The 17,490-nt window shown below is 35.0% G+C and overlaps 1 protein-coding gene across 1 annotated transcript in view; it reads left to right on the plus strand.

Moving 5' to 3' along the window:
* The window catches only part of MALRD1 (MAM and LDL receptor class A domain containing 1), a 649,080-nt gene that overhangs the window by 232,332 nt on the left and 399,258 nt on the right, over positions 1–17,490 (plus strand). Inside the window, exons 21-22 of the mRNA XM_006759937.1 lie at positions 2,201–2,377; positions 5,700–5,862. Coding sequence (XP_006760000.1) covers positions 2,201–2,377; positions 5,700–5,862 — 340 coding nt within the window. The remainder of the gene's footprint in view (positions 1–2,200; positions 2,378–5,699; positions 5,863–17,490) is intronic.

Consider the following 17,490-nt stretch of genomic DNA (forward strand, 5'->3'; position numbering starts at 1 on the left):
TTGCCCATTGAGTATGATTGTGGCTGTGGGTTTGTCATCTATGGCCTTATTATGTTGAGGTGTGTTTCCTCTATTCCTACTTTGTCAAGAGTTTATATCATAAATGGGTGCAGCCATTATGGAAAACAGTATGGAGTCTCCCCCCAAAATTAAATATGAAGCTGCCATTTGACCCAACGATCCCACTTCTAGGAATATATCCTAAGAAACACGAAACACCAATCAGAAAGAATGTATGCACCCCTATGTTCATAGCAGCACAATCTACAATAGCTAAGATCTGGAAACAGTCCAAGTGCCCATCAGCAGATGAGTGGATAAAAATACCTGTGATACATTTACACCATGGAATACTATGCAGCAGTAAAGAAAGAAGGATCCTCTTACCTTTTGAGACAGCATGGAAGGACAAGGAGAGTATTATGCTAAGTGAAATAAGCCAGTCAGAGAAAAATAAGTATCACACGATCTCACTCATGTATGGAATCTAATGAACAAAATAAACTGATAAACAAAATAGATCCAGAGATATGGAAGCATGGAGTGAAGTAAGGAATCTCAGAGGGAATGTGGGGGTGGAGGGATGGGGGGGGGAGATTAACAGGGAATTTAGAGGCACATATGTATAGCCTATAGACAATAAGGTGGTGAAGGCTTGGGAGGGGAGGTTACGGAATGGAGGGGCTCAATGGGGAAAAAAGGAGTACATCTGTAATACTTTCAACAATAATGATAAATTTAAAAAATAAGAAATAAAAGGACCTACATGTTGCTCATGCTATACAGTTACTATTCTAAGTACCTCACAATATTAACATAGTTAATGACATAATGACGTAAAAAAATGTTGTAAAATTTTTTGATATATATGCAAATGAGCTAAATGAGTGATAGTCTCTATCATAAACTTATGCTCTGGGACTGTAATGAAAAATTTTCCTTATCCACTAGTCTATAAACTATTTTATTGTAGTGATTGCATATTTGACTTTAAATCTATTGCACCTACTATATATGTGACATAGGGATGTTATTAACAAATGTTTATTAAATAATTTACTATACAAATTAACTTCTATAAATTTTTTCTAAATTCTGTAATTTCAGAAATTATTTCTTTGATTGTTTAAATACTTCTAAATGAGTACTTCTGGTGTGGGTCTCTTTGCAACCTTGAATCTTGAATAGGTGAGGATGTGTGAAACAAAGATGAGGAGATATTAGATTCACTGTAGCAGCGGAAGAACAAAGTTCATTTACATGGTGGACTAGAAGGTTTAATCAGACCTAGACTCTAGTTCCTAATCCAGATTCCGGACTCCCTTGGTTCCTGCAGATATTCTAAGCCCTGTTCTTAGGCCTCCTATCTATTCAGTGTTCTCTAAATAGTTTTTTAGTAATTTCCATCTGCACCTTCTCCTGCTTTTATAATCAAAGACTAGAGTCCCAGTGCACGAAATTCATGCACGGATGTGTATGTATCCCTCAGCCCAGCCTGCACCCTCTCCAATCTGGGACCCCTCTAGGGATGTCCGACGGCCCATTTAGGCACGATCCAGGTGGGATTGGGCCTAAACAAGGCAGTCGAACATCCCTCTCATAATCCAGGACTGCTGGCTCCCAACCACTCACCTGCCTGCCTGCCTGCCTGCCTGCCTGATTGCCCCTAATTGCTTCTGCCTGCCAGCCTGATCACCCCTAACCACTACCCTGCCAGCCTGATCGATGCCTAACTGCTCCCCTGCCGGCCCCATCTCCCCTAACTGCACTCCCCTGCAGGCCTGCTCACCCCCAACTGCCCTCCCCTGCAGGCCCTCGCCTGCCTGATTGTCCCTAACCGCTTCTACCTGCCAACCTGATCGACACCTAACTTCTCCCCTGACAGGCCTGGGTTCCCCCAACTGCCCTCCCCTGCTGGCCATCTTGTGTCCACATGGGGACAGGCATCATATGTGTTGGAGTGATGGTCAATTTGCATATTACTCTTTTGTTAGATAGGATATCCAGACTTATTTGCCATTGCTAAGACCAAGAACCCCATCTTATATGCTTACATAAGGAACTTCAGGAGATTAGCAAATACTATCAAATATTTTTTATTATTTTGAATATGAAGCATAGTTAGAAAAGCTTATTGTGTCAAGTCTGTAAAGAAATGAAATATCTGCTAAATGACACCTGAATATTCTTTCTTATCCAGGTAATTTGCCAGTGGACCTTCCAACTCCACCAGAAACTTCAATTCCAGTAACATTACCTCCACACAACTGCACAGACGATGAATTTGTATGCAGATCCAATGGTCACTGTGTTGAAGAAATCCAAAAATGTGATTTTAGATATGACTGCCCTGACAAATCTGATGAATCATTTTGTGGTAAGTAAATTATTATTTTTAATTAAATGTAGCCATAAAACAGATAAAGAAATTCCAGCATAATTGCTAAGTAGCATGGCCTAGTGTCCTTGTTAGAAATTTTCAACTGGCTTGAGCCATTTCTTTATATAAAAGCTATTTGTATAGGAAATTATAATAAAGGAATTAGCATACATTCTTCTATCATGCCCAACAAGGGGAAAGTGTCTTTAAATTTATGTTTTGGATTCAAAACACTTTTTTTCATGGACATTACTTGATTATAAGACTATTAAATACTAGCTCTTTTCTATCCACCCCCTGGTTGGCCTCTATTCTACTCACACTCATGAAATAGTAGTGTTTAAGGGGGAAGCATTATAAAACCCCAAATTTGTTCAAATTTTCCCATTTCTGAAATGCACATAGAAAGTGATTGCTATGTCAAATATTCAGAGTTCATAAGAAACTGATTCTAATACAGATTGGCCCTTCAACACCTGTGTCCTACTGAAAGATTATTTTCATTTACTGACATCTGCCAATCCACAGATTTTTCAAAGTGGGTCAAAGGAAAATTATTAATTTAAAAGTGAACTTCTCAGCCAAATATACAGTTGGAGAGAAAAAAAATAATCTGTCTTAATGGGCAAAGTACAAGATCAAGAGGAGTGAACTCTGTGATATTTTCCTCTCCCTGTGTTTCATTTAATAATATGTGAACTTACTGTACTATCATAGTTCTCAAAAGTCCTGAAAATATGAAAAGATCAGAACATATAGATAATACAGAATCTAGTGAAACCCTAATTTGTTGCCTTTTGTCAACCTTGTTAAGAAATTCTAGAACTTAAAAAAAATAAAAATGGTTCATATTTATTCTTTTAACCTAGGAAAAAAATGCTTGTTAATGAAATAATTAATTAACTAATTAATTAATCCTAAATTAAAAAACTCATAAAATCAAAGCTAACTTACTATTCTATGAATCAGATGGGACAGTAATTAACTCAAGTGGCTAGAGATACATCCTGTGCATCACAGATGGAAAATAATATAATGGAAGAGATGATGGTACTCAGACTTTCTCATGGGAAGACACTAAAATCCTCTTATGATCATATATAAGTTGTGTGTTTGTAAAATTGGCATAAAATCTAATTAATTATACCTAATTAATGTCTTTAGTATACGCTAACTTTCCTCTTAGTTCAATTTTGCAATTTTAGTAATGTCTTTTATGATTGGATGGAAAGTTTTGATAAATTCTTTAAATGTCCTGAATGAATGCCTACTATTAAATTATTATTTTTCAATCACAGAGATATTTGTTTACTTTGAATAAACATGAATTGAATTATTACTATTTTATTTCTGAGTGAATTGTGTGATATTGCCTCTTCCATCTCTTTGTAAGATGGAATATGATAAATATGTCACCTACAGTCTTACATTTTCTACTATTTTTATTGTTATAAGAATATGAGATCTACCATTTTAACAAATATAGTGTTTTTTTAAAATTCATTGATTTTAGAGCGAGAGGAAGGGAGAAAGAGAAACACATCTATTTGCTGTTCCAGTTATTATGCATTTATTGGTTGCTTCTTGTAAGTGTCCTGACTGGGGTTTGAACCCACAACCTTGCCACATCAGGATGATGCTCTAATCACTTGAGTTACTAACAATTTTTTAAGTGTACAAAACGTTATTGTTGACTATAGGTACAATGTTGTACAGCATATCTATAGGGTTTATTCCCCTTGCTTGTCTGAAACTTTGTCTTCAAAAGACCTTTAAAAAAATCTATAATTCTTATCTTTTTTAATGACATGAAGAATCTTTGCACAAGATAAATATAATATGATCAATATTAATATAAGGGATTAAGCAACATACCTGAATGTCAACATTAAAAATAACTTTTTTTTGATGGAGTGTTTCTATCTCAGTTTTTACATTAAATCTTGAACACAGTTTGTAAATAGTGTAGTGGTGTATCATCATTGTTTATGCCATTTAAAAGCTGGAGTGCACATGAGGCTTTTTATAGTGTATGCACAAACACATTGGATTGAATCTTTTATTCAATTAGTGGAGGAATTAAGATTGACAGACACATGAAGAGAGAGAGAGAGAGAGAGAGAGAGAGAGAGAGAGAGAGAGAGAGAGAGAGAGAGAGAGAGAGAGAGAGAGAGAGAGAGAGAGAGAGAGAGAGAGAGAGAGAGAGAGAGAGAGAGAGAGAATGAGAATTTTCATACACAACCTATGTATTAAAAAAAAAAGAGGACTTGTGCCCAGCCAGTGTTGCTCAGTTGAACTAAGATATCAGTTCACCAGTTCAATTCCCAGTCATGGCACCTATCAATGTTTTTCTCTCATTGATGTTTCTATTCCTCTCCTTTCCTTCTGCCTCTCTCTCTTAAAATCAGTAGAAACATATTTAAATACTAGAGGCCCAGTGCACGAAATTGTGCATGGGGGGTGTCCCTCAGCCTGGCCTGCACCCTCTCCCAATCCAGAACCCCTAGGGGATGTCTGCCTGCCTGTTTAGACCCTCGCTGGCTCCTAATCACTTGCCTTCCTGCCTGTTTGATCACCCCTAACCACTCTGCCTGCCTGCCTCATCACCCCTAACCACTTGCCTCCCTGCCTGATTGCCCCTAACTGCCTCTACCTTGGCCCCCGCCACCACGGCTTTGTCAGGAAGGACTACGGAATCACATCCGGAAGGTTGTTCAGCTGTCTAGTCTAACTAGCATATTAGGCTTTTATTATTATAGATAAAAAAATAAAAAATGGACTTGTAATTTTGTGTAATATTAGAATATAGTCATTATAAGAATATTGAAAACTTTCAAGCAAAGAGGTCCACTGTAAAAGTCATTGTAAATCTTATTGTTTTGAATTTTAGTTTGAAATTTGAAAAAATCCCTTCAGAGACCGGACCAAAGTTTAGCTTTGTTAATATTACTGTGGAAAAAGAACAGGCTTATCAGAACTTGGAGGTCATGAAAGCAATGTATGTGTTATGTTACAAGAGACTGGCAATGCTTAAGTTGCTACTTTAGGAGCTAATTAAAATCTCATTTCTTCGTGAAAGCAGATTCTTTATCCCCAGTATTTCAGTTACTATAGGTATTTGAATATAATAAACAAGATTTCTTTAAAACTCTTCTAGAAATTACACAACTCATTTGCCTAATTATTTTAATTATGTTAAAGTTAGATTATAATTTTAAGAAACCCAAAAGTAAGAAAATAGTAATGCAGGTAGAAATCACCATTTACTGACACATTTATTTTGATTAGCTGTTCTTGTCTTTGCTCCCTCCTATTCAAGTCATGGAAGTTTGCAGCTTTGAAAGAGGAAGCCTGTGTAAATGGTACCAGCCAATCCCTGAAAATTTAATTCAAGATTCAAACACATTCAGGTGGGGACTTGGTAATGGAAGCAGTATTCATCATGGGGAAGAAAACCACAGGCCATCAGTGGACCATACAAAGTAAGTGACAACATACTGTGTTTTAAACATGTGTCTGAGGAACTAATCATTAGAGCAGTTCTCAAATTTCTGCCCCATCACTTCACCCTAGGCCAGTGCTATAAGAGATGGAAGTTTAATTTACAGAATGGGAAGGCTTAAGCATATCTTTTCATATATAATTGAAAAAAATGGAGAAAGTAGTGAATGCTTATTTGTAAAGTAGAAGTATTTTTTTCTTAGATTTTTCTTTTTATGTATAACATTGATCATTGTCTTTCATGACTAATTAAAAAATTGTAGCCAGCCGGCATGGCTCAGTGGTTGAGCATCGACCTACGAATCAGGAGGTGGTGGTTCGATTCTCAGTCAGAGCACATGCCGTGGCTGCAGGCTCCATCCCCGGTGTGGGGCGTGCAGGAGGCAGGTCATTGATGATTCCCTCTCATCATTGATGTTTCTGTCTCTCTCTCCCTATCCCTGTCTCTCTGAAATCAATACAAATATATTTTTTTAAAAAAATACAGAATGTTTCAGGACAAACAATGAAATAAAAACATTCTTCTAAGGTAATTGCATTTAAAAATAAAATATAATTTGTGTGCTCTAAAGTAATGATTATAATTGAGAAATAGTTTGGGAGAAAACTCTTTACTCTGAGTAATTCTAAAAGACACATAATTTCAAGACACCCTCTAGATTGCCTCATTCTTTGTATAATTTCCAACATTTTTTCTCAAACCTTTTGCCTATGTGTTTTCTTCTCTAATTCTAATCAAATTGACCCCTCTCTTTCCATTGGATCAAAACAAAATGTACCAATCTCACTTTTATCTAGAAAAAACAGATATTTCAAAATATTTTGGAATTTAGGGATTGATTATAGATTGTTTTAAACCATTTGACACAATTTCCTTTAGTATTTTTTTTTATTTGTAAAGTAGAAGTATTTTTTCTTAGATTTTTCTATTTATGTATAACATTGATCATTATCTTTTAGGTATAAATGAGTTATAGTCCTCACTGTGGCAAATGCACCTACATTCCTGTATATATTATGCATTTGTTTAGGCTTGACATCATGAACTAGAAGTCACATAGATAATGCAAATTGTCTCTTTGGTATAACTGGGCATCTAATAATGAATCTAAGTGCTGTATATAAATGTGGCAAAAAATTTCAGTAAAACTGAAAATATTTTAATGTGTCCTGCTCTGAAAAAATAACAATTTCCAACGCTTTAGTCTCTTAGGCATTAAATACCAGAATTATTGCTTCCTGAGAGCCTTCTCTGGTAAGAAGATAAGTTAATATTTTATAGGCCAGTTTAGATGCCTTATCACTCTTCCAGCGTAATTTGTAAAAGATTCAGTTTTATAAATCTTGAATAATGGTTAAATACCAGCCTTTTGAAACAATTTATTGAAATAAAAATAAAACTGCAAACAGCCAAAATCTAAATTAACCATTGTACTTTGCTCTTAACTGGTTTAATACCTGTGGGAAGGGGCATTTTGGCAGTGTTGCCTCAGGACTGCATATAATGCATAATTGTGCCCCTAAAGCACAGAAAATTTGCTTTTATTATAGGTTGACCTTGAGTTAAGCACCTATTCTTGATATTTGAAAATATACTAATAATTTGTTTTGATTTAGTGAATTAAACCCCTTTAATTTTTATTTTGTTTCAGGGTATTTTAGCTTGATAAGTAATTTTATTTTTTATATTATTTTTTTATTTATTGTCTAAAGTTTTACATATGCCTCCTTTTTCCCCACTTGATTACCGCCCCCGCCACCCCTTTCCCCAGCCATTCCTAGCCCGGGCAAGCCCCCACCGCCCCAGTGTCTGTGTCCATTGGTTAAGCTAATATGCATGCGTACAAGTCCTTTAGTTGCTCTCTAAGTAATTTTAAAAATTAACTATAGTGGCTTGAAAACATGAAAGTTAAGAGAAACCATTGCTGAAAATAACACTAGTAAACCATACCTAAAATAATGTGCTTAGATGGAATATTTGCTATTCAGGATCAGGTTTTAAGGATATAATATTGTGTATGATTTTTTGTTATGTTACCAAAAATCAACTTAGTAACAAAATAATAACTTTTATAACATGGTTACAATTGCATTAAGAAATAAACATTTGTTTTCATTATATAAGTTTTTAAATATGCTTGTTCTGTAACCACATTAAAATGAAGTAAATATATTTGTATGTACAGAATTGTGATACAAAAATCTAGAGAAAAAACATTTCTTTAAGTAAAGATAAATTAGATTTTAAGTCCTACATTACGACAAGGACTTGAAAATGCTAACATATTAGGTCACAAATGAAATATTTTGCGACATCAACATGATCTTCTGATACAGTGAGTTATGAAGATACATCAATTACTTAAATAAAAGGTCTTTATGGCCTAGAAGATGCAACGGTAGCCTTGCATCTAGGCATACAATTTGTCTGTTAGGAATGTACCAGTATTTCCTGAACATCTGATCTTGAGATAAAAGCTTAATCGGACATGGAAGCAGCAAGTACATGAATAGAAGAGTAGTGCTCAATGTGTTACATGATGAAAGAGAGGTCCACTGTGGAGGGTCAGATAATAATTTGTCAGTTCTACATGTCTATCTTGGTTGTCTATTTGTCTTTAATAACACCTGAAGGGATTTGTCTTTTTTTGGATAATACTAATAAACTAAAATAATATTATGGGTAAAGACCATATACTGTTTCCCTTTAGAATTTAACTTTCTTATTTCTACAAAAATCCTTTTAACCACAAAAGAATAAATTTATTTTTATCATAAACATGTCATATATATAGATAGATAAACAACATCAAACAAAATCTTTCTACCATGATGAAAGCATTGTGCATTTATGCATATGTATTTTTAATGCAAATAGGTTCATAACGTTGTTGCTTGTAATCAGGCTCTTCCACAGGATTGTGAGAAAAGCATTTCAGAGACCCACACACTGGCGATTCTGCTGTAGCAAGGTTTCTTTGTGATGCAAAATCAAAGGAGTTCTCTTCCTGAGTTCCCAATGTCCTATCTTCCTCCATCCCACCCTGGAAAAAGTCAACCGTGTCTTCAGCAAGGTCCAGGCAAAGGCCATTGTCCAGAGTCTCTGCTGCATAGTAAACCTTAGAGCCACACAGTCTGCTGTGGGCCCTAGGTGGCCACTAAACCGCATGGTCACCTGTTACAGGAACCTGCAGGGCAAATGTGGGTCAGGAGTGAGAGAGAGCTTCTTCGTTAAGAACAGCCAATCAACTTCCAAAACAGCCAACCAACTTCCCAACCTTTTGCGGGCTTCTGATGCATCTACCCCTCACCCGTGATCCCGTCCTTTCCCAGGTTTGACTGATAGGCCTCTGTGGTCAAGCACCTCCCCCTGCACCATTTTGACTCACAATGTCTGACTTTCTTTGCTTCCTTCCTTTATCTAACTAACTGTGGTGACAAATTCAGCCACATTGTTTCTATTCCACTTTTTATTTCATATACAAGCAATAAGCAACTCTTTACCAATACTTTTTAAGCAGTCAATAGTATTCCAATAAATGGATGTACCATAATTCACTAATTCATTTCCTCACTAGTTGATTGATGAGTTGCTTTTGATTATACAGAAATGTAATCAGTCTTTACTGAATAATATACGACTTTGTACACATTATAGATTATATCATGAAAGTAAAAAACATATGGAGTTTACCTTTTATATTAAGTAATATTTACATTTCAAAATATTTTATTTATAATTTTAAGTTAGTTTCCAAAAATGTACCATTTTGCAAACAGCACATATGATACTATTTTTTTTGTATGCTTGCCAAACACTGAGTATTTATTTTTTCATATTTTTCAGTTGACAGGTTGAAGTAGCAGGTAACTGTATTTTTCATATTTTGTAATACTAAGGAGGGTAACCTATTTTTTTTCTTTGTGCCTGGTCCAGGAGTATTTCTGTGTGTGTGTGTGTAGGGGGACGTATATGTGTGTTTTTTATCTGTGCTATTTTGCTTGGTTTTCAGTTTCTAGTGCGTGTGTGTATGTGTGTGTGTGTGTGTGTTTCTTATTGATTTATAAGATCTTTTAAAGCATTGAGGAAGGTTTTTTTCATCATTGAATATTGAAATGATTTTACCCATTTTTATAAGCCTTTTCTTACTTTTTATCATATTTTTACATCTCAGAATTCTTAGGTTGTACAGTTATGTCTATCAATTGTATCCTTGATAAGTTTTTGTTATTATTTTTCCCAGAGTGATATTTTTCCCAGATTAATTGAGATATAAATGAAATATAAAGTTGTGTAAGTTTAAGGTGTATGACTTGATGATTTGGCATATGTATATATTGTAAAATAATTACTACAATAAAGTTTGTTAACATTTCCATCACCTCACATAGTTACCGTGTGTGTGTGTGTGTGTGTGTGTGTGTGTATGTGTGTTGAGAACATTTAAGATCTACTCTCTTAGCAACTTTCTAGTATACCATATTGTTAAGTATAGTCAACAGGCTGTATATCATATAGAAATTATTCATCTGATAACTATTTCCTTCATTTTCTCTCCCTTCTGCCCCTGGCAACCACCATTCTCCCATCTATTTCTATAGTTTGGCTTTTATAGGTTCCATATATAAGTGAGATCATGCAGTATTTATCATTCTCTATTTAACTTATTTCATTTAGAATAATGCCCTCAACTTTCATCTATTACATTGCAACTGGCAGGTGTTTCTAATTTATGGTTGAAAATATATATGTATAACATTTTCTTTATTCATCGATGGAAATGTTGATACTTTATATGTCTTTGCTATTGTAAATAATACTGCAATGAACATAGACGGAGGCACAGATATCTTTTTAGATACTGATTTCATTTCCTTCAGAAATATACCCCAAACTGGGATTGTTTGGGTAATAAGGTAGTTTTTTTAAGAGCCTTCACACTATTTTCATAATGACTATACCAAGTTACATTTCCCTCAACAGTGTAAAGACTTTTCTCTACTTCCTTCCCAACTTTTATCACTTAGCATCTTGATATTAGCCATTCTTAGAGGTGTGAGGTGATATCTCACTGTGTTTTATATTTTCATTTCTCTGTTGATTAGTGATATTAAGCACAATTGCAGGTATCTGTTGGCCATTTGAACACCTTCTTTGGAAAAAATGTCTATTTGGGTTCTTTGTCCAGGAGTTCCTTATATAATTTTGATATTAACTCCTTATCAGAAATATGGTCTGCAGATATTTTCTCCATTTCTGTAAGTTTCTCTTTTATTTTGTTGATATTTTCTTTTGTTGTAGAGAAACTATTTTAGATTGATGTAGACTCACTCCTTTTTTTTATTTTGTTGCTTGTGCTTTTGATGTCACAGCCAAATGATACCAAGATCAATATCAAGGAGATTTTTGTCTATGTTTTCTTCTAGGAGTTCTAGGAGAACATAAAGACATTATGTTCATGTCTTTAGTTCATTTTGAGTTAATTTTTGTGAGTAGTATAAGGACCTGACTTTATTCTTTTGCATGTGAAAATCCTTTTCTCAACACCATGTATTGAAGAGACTGTTCTCTTCCCCTGGAATATACTTGCTTCCCTTGCTTTATCAAACATTAGTTGATCAAAGAAATATGGGTTTACTTCTGAGCTCTCTATTTGGTTCCATTGATCTGTGTTTCTGTTTTTATGCCAGTACCATACTGTTTTTAATGCTATAGCTTTGTAATATGGTTGGAGGTCAGGAAGCACGATGCTTCCAGCTTTGCTCTTCTTTCTCAACATTGCTTTGGCTATTTTGAGTATTTTTTTTTCTATAGAATTTTAGGATTGTTTTTCCTATTTCTGTTAATGCCATTAGAATTTTGATAAGGGTTGCATCAAATTTGTAGGTTCCTTTGGGTAGTATGGGCATTTTAGCAATACTAATTCTTCCAATGTGAATCCATGTGACTATATTCATCAAACCTGTCTTACTAGCTTGCTGATACATGGGCATTTGTCCCTCAGACATAATCACTTCTCTCCGTCTTGAGGGATTAACCCTGCCATGCCCAATCACCAGTTTTCCTTTTACTATATGAAAACGAAGGGAAACTAAAATAAGCACTTAGTGCTGCTTTTGGCCCAACCCTTCTCTGATGCTCTTCCAACTCTCATTTCATGCTTTGTTTTCTAAGAATATTCCCAGCCTCTGAGTACGTCATTTCCTCGAGTTTCGGGTTGTTTGGATTTCCTATTCAGGACACTACAGACTTCGAAGTCATGCCTTTGAACCAGACCTTTGGCCATGACTCTAATTCTTTCTCAAAGTGATTCTGATTTGGGAACCAGGGGTTGTCCCCAAGGCTGCAGTGTGGAGCAGAGTTCAATGCCTGTACTAGTGTGTTATGTCCACCAAGAAAAAATACATCACGAAGTTGGTGGCTTTAAACAACAGAAAGTGACTTTCTCCCAGTTCTGGAAGCCAAGTATGAAATCTGCATCACTGTGCCAAAACCAAGGTATTGGCACGGCTCCTCCCTCTCTGAAGACTGTAGGGGAGAATCTAGTTTCTAGTGACTGTCTCATTCCTTGGTCAGTGGTCACATCAATCTATTCCTTGCCTCTGTGGTCACATTCCCTCCTCCATCTGTGTCAAATGTCCCTCTGCCTTACTCTTATAAAAAAAAACAAAAACACTTGTGATTCTATTTATCATTCTTCCAGATTATTCAGGTTAATCACTCAATCTCAGGTTGCCAATTTAATCATATCTGCATAGGCTTTGCTATATAAGATAATAGGTATTACAAGGTTCTAGGGATTAGAACCTGGTATCTAGGAGACCATTATTTAGCCTACTATAGTGCACAAACTGAAATCAAATAACACTAGATTTAACCCAGATCTAGCATTCATTAGCTGTGTGGACCTAGGTGATGGTGTAAGCTGCATTTTCGTTTCATCATCTGAAAAAGTGGGCACAAGAGTATATATCTAATATGGTGATTGTCAGCCACAGCAAGAAAATGCATGCAAAGCAACCATCCGAGTGCACGTCTCATAATGCAAACTGAATGTGTAGTTCTTACAGTGTGGCTAAGATTGGAAGAAAACGTGGGATGAATTGCAGAGAGCCTGGAGTACTATGCCGAGGAGTTTAATATTGGCGGTTGAGGCACACAGGAATCATTTCAGATTTTTTGTACAAATGAATTGTAAGATAACAGAACTGAATTAAAATTAAATCTGGTACATGTGTGTAGACAGGATTGGGGGGAAAAGCTGGAAGAAAATTAGCTGGAATAATTGAGCGGAGTTTATTGACATGAACTAGAGAGAAATAGAATCTCTGAAACACTAACGTCCTTAAATGTCCTCCCCGGACCATAAGCTGGAGGTCAACAGAGGCAATTCTATTATTTTTTTCCACTTATCATGAATGATTGCTTCTCTAGAGTATTAAAGAATTTTCTGCTCTGTTTGTAACATACACTCACCCTAAAACACTATGAATTATTATCAGGCATAAAGGGAAAAGAATGGGTCTCTGAAAGGGAATGGAGAAATTCACAAAAATAACAGGTGCCACTTAGAAAAGACGAAAACAGGTTATCACTTTAGGAAAGAAGGAAAAGTGACTTTTGTTTCTGAGGTTGGCATATCTTCGAAGGCAGTGAAAGATTGTGTAACAAAATATGAGCAAGATATGTCTAAAAAATAACATTACAGGTTCCCAAAAAGCAATGCCATTATATTGACATTTAAGGGCACTGAGTATTTACATCAGAATTAAATCAGATGAGAACCTTGACTAGAAGTTACGAGTGATAGTGGGGCAAATATATGGCTGTGATCAAGATCCCAGGAAGAAAATGCTATCATTTACACTTTAGTATGTTTGTCAAGTAAACTACATCAAGTGCAGGGGAGGGAGGTGGAGATGTAAAAGACATTTTTGTTTTTTTTACTTTGGAGTTATTATTTGTTTCAATAATATCCTTTATGACTGTCCTCATTTTTCAGATATTTAGCATTAATTCCATCAATTGTTTTCTGTACATATCCATCTGGGTTTATTTTCTTTCTCCTACTAGGATATAAGTCTCATAGAATCCACTGGCCTGAATTTTCCCCCTAAATTCCAATACTAAGAAAAGTGCTTGAAAAATGTTTGTGTGTTTTTTTGTTTGGTTGGTTGGTTTTAGATGGCCTTTTAAAGTGTCTTCCTAGTTAGCTAAATGCATCTCTTAGTATAATCTACACTCAAACTTCTTAATTATATTCTAATGGCAATATTTCTTTACCTGTACTGCTTGATTTAGTTTCATTTTCTATTTGACATTTTAATCTTCATTATAAACATTATTAATTTATCATAATATTTTCAGTCAGTAAGGATTACCATCAACGTTGGTTTTTAACTTCTGTTTCAAAAAAATTCACTAACAGTTTTCTGTGGATTTTGACATACTAAAATAAATTGAACAAATTAATAAGGCCTACATGAGGCTCAGTATGAAAGTATAAAGTGAGCTTAATAGAGCAGAAACGAAGTCTCTACTATCTCCTACATGTGTTGTCTTTCACTGAGTAGGCATAGAAATATGCATAAAGGAAGATTGCTATTTCTTTACAGTGTGAAGGATTTTATTTAAATGTGATGCTTGTAGTTTGAATTTGAAGAAAATACTTATTTACAGAATGATATGACTTTAATGCAGCTATCCAAATATCTCTAACTCTAAAAACATGAATTATTCCTAAGAGTTTATGTGATAGTCAATTTAAACCATAAAGTAGGAGCAGAGGTAGATTTTATTAATAATCCTGTCCAGCACAGTACTTTCTCCTAAGTACTGTTTACATTGATCTTACAAAGTCTACCTTTTAGAACTGCAGTCATCATGAAATTCAAAATATAGTTCCTTAATCACTTGGGTTTTTCCAGTAAGATTGATATTTAGAACTAATATTCCTCAAGTTCTTCATGATATTATTATCTAAGAAGAGTAGTTTTGCCTTAGTTATCAAGGTTGATAGGCAGATCAGACTAAAAATTGTGGGGTTTTGTTTGTTTATGTTTGTGATCGGTTTTAAGGGCATGTAACCAAAGGATGGGAGATTGTAGTCAGGGTTTAGCAGTAATGAAAATCATAGAGTAACTATTATCTCTTCATGCATGAGTGGATACATATCTCTCAACATAGTGTTTATTTTAAAAGTATTTATAAAAATACATGAAATGTATGCATTAAAAATCATGCATAGTCTTGCATATAATAGGTACTAACACAAATTATGTGCATACCAATTCATAGTCTAAATGTGTGAGCTAAAGAAAGACATTAATGTTAATTTAATTATTCTTTAAATAATTTTTCTCTGAAGACGTCAGGTGATTTATTTATTAGTAGTAAGCTTTAAGTAGAATAAAGATAAATTATATCTATTTTTATACTTAAAACCTACCTTTAATTTTACTATTTCAAAGAACAATATCAAAACAGTTAAATGAATGTTGTTAATGAAAATTGGGGAAATGTAAAGTTTAAATTAACTTCTGATATTTAAGTAGGTATGTGTTCTTCTGCATGTCCTCTATGACTACACAAAACTAACAAAGAGGCCTGATAAATGAAAGGTAGTTGCTTTCATATAATGAAGCATTCTAGAAATGAAAGCAGTCCTAATTGAGTGTTTATTATGTGATGGGTTTGGTGTAGATGCCTTTCATGCAATCATGTCAAGTCCTCCCAGTGAACTTATGGGGGTGGTATAATTATCTTCAAATTAATTACAAGTGAGCAAACCAAGGCTTAAGGATGCTTGCCTATGGGCACCCTACTTGGTGAGCTTGAGAGATGGAAACTGTAAATCTGGATCTCACAGAGGTAATGTCTGTGCTCTTTAACACTATCCTCCATCTTCTTGTGAATCTCTCTTACTTAAAAGCCAAGCATTTGAAAGATTTGACATGACTTGATTGTAATTTTTTGCCACAGGAGATGGAAAGTCAGAAAACTGGTACTCTACAAATAATTTTGAAGAAAAGGGAGGATAGGTGACATGCTAGTGATGGCAACCAGGGGAGAAAACAACCAAGAAATGTTCAAAGCCCCAAACCATTCTTGCCTTCCTTCTTTCATAACCCTTTGAGTGCTAACCAATATCTTAGGAACTAAGCTAAAATTGCCAAGGCATTTTTGCTGATTTTACAGCAGTTTAGGAGAAAAATTATGAATCCCAAGTAAATGAAGTTACATATTCAAAAACTTAAGGAAACCTTTACTACATTGACATATTTAGCAATATTGTCATCACTAATAAAAGCAGACTTAGAACCGGACGCCATTTCGAAGCTTTGATAGCGCTCCCGGCACTTTTGGCGAAAGACAGGAGGAGCGCGATGGCGCTCCCGGCACTCAATGGGTCCAAAATCGAGATGTTGTTTATATAAGCCAATCAAGGTGAACTCATATTGCTTTGCTGAGGATTGTTTTAGTTTAGTGGTTCTCAAAATCACCTGGAGAGCTTGTGAAAACACAGAAATCTTAGGTTCACTACACAGTGTCTGACTAGGTAGATGTGTGGGGACCCTAGAATTTATAAGAATATAGAGACTACATATATAAATTCATAAATGTGCAAATTTAGTTGTTTTCTGATCAGCAGATTTTATATTAAATTAAAATTTTAAATGTAAAAAGATATTTTTTCATATATGTTATATAAAATATTTTGAACAAATAACAGAAGGGGATACAAAAAGTTTAAAATTTAGGACTACAGGTAAGACAAGACAAATTTTAAAAATTAGGTATCATTTAAAACAGAATATAATGACTATGATAAAGGCACAGCATGATCTGGGCACAAAGGTGGGAGGCTTGATAGTGCACGAAATATAAATAAACAAACAAACAACATACAGTAAGATAAAAGTAATTTTGATCTGGCTTTAAATAGCTATGCAGAATTTCACCAAACAATGATAAAGTGGTGGTTACACCCATGGTGGAGGAAAGATAAACTTTCTATAGGTATATAAAAGTGTAAGCGACTTCCAACATTTATAGGGAACTCATACAACTCAACAAAAGGAAGATAAACAATCCAATCAAAAAATGGGCAAAGGACCTAAATAGACACCTTGCAAAAGAGGACATTCAGAAAGCCAAAAGACATATGAAAACATGCTCAAAGTTGCTAATCCAAGAGATGCTACCTATCAAAATGACAATGAGGTACCATCGCATACCTGTCAGAATGGCTATCATCAACAGATCAGGATGCGGAGAATGCTGGTTAGAAAAGGGAACCTTAGTATACTGCTGGCGTGAATGCAGACTGGTACAGTCATTATGGAAAACAGGATGGAGTTTCTCAAAAAATTAAATATGGGACTGCCATTTGACCAGTGATCCCAATTCTAGGAAGGATCACTTAAGAAACTCAAAACACCAGTCTGAAGGAATATATGCACCCCTATGTTCATAGCACCACAATTTACAACAGCTAAGATCTAGAAATGCCCATTATTAGATGTGTGGATAAAAAAGTTGTGGTAGCCCAGTTGGTGTGGCTCAGTGGTTGAGAACTGACCTATGAACCTGAAGGTCACGGTTCAAC

The sequence above is a fragment of the Myotis davidii genome, unplaced genomic scaffold (genome assembly GCF_000327345.1).
Source record: "Myotis davidii unplaced genomic scaffold, ASM32734v1 scaffold376, whole genome shotgun sequence".
Lineage (NCBI taxonomy): Eukaryota > Metazoa > Chordata > Mammalia > Chiroptera > Vespertilionidae > Myotis > Myotis davidii.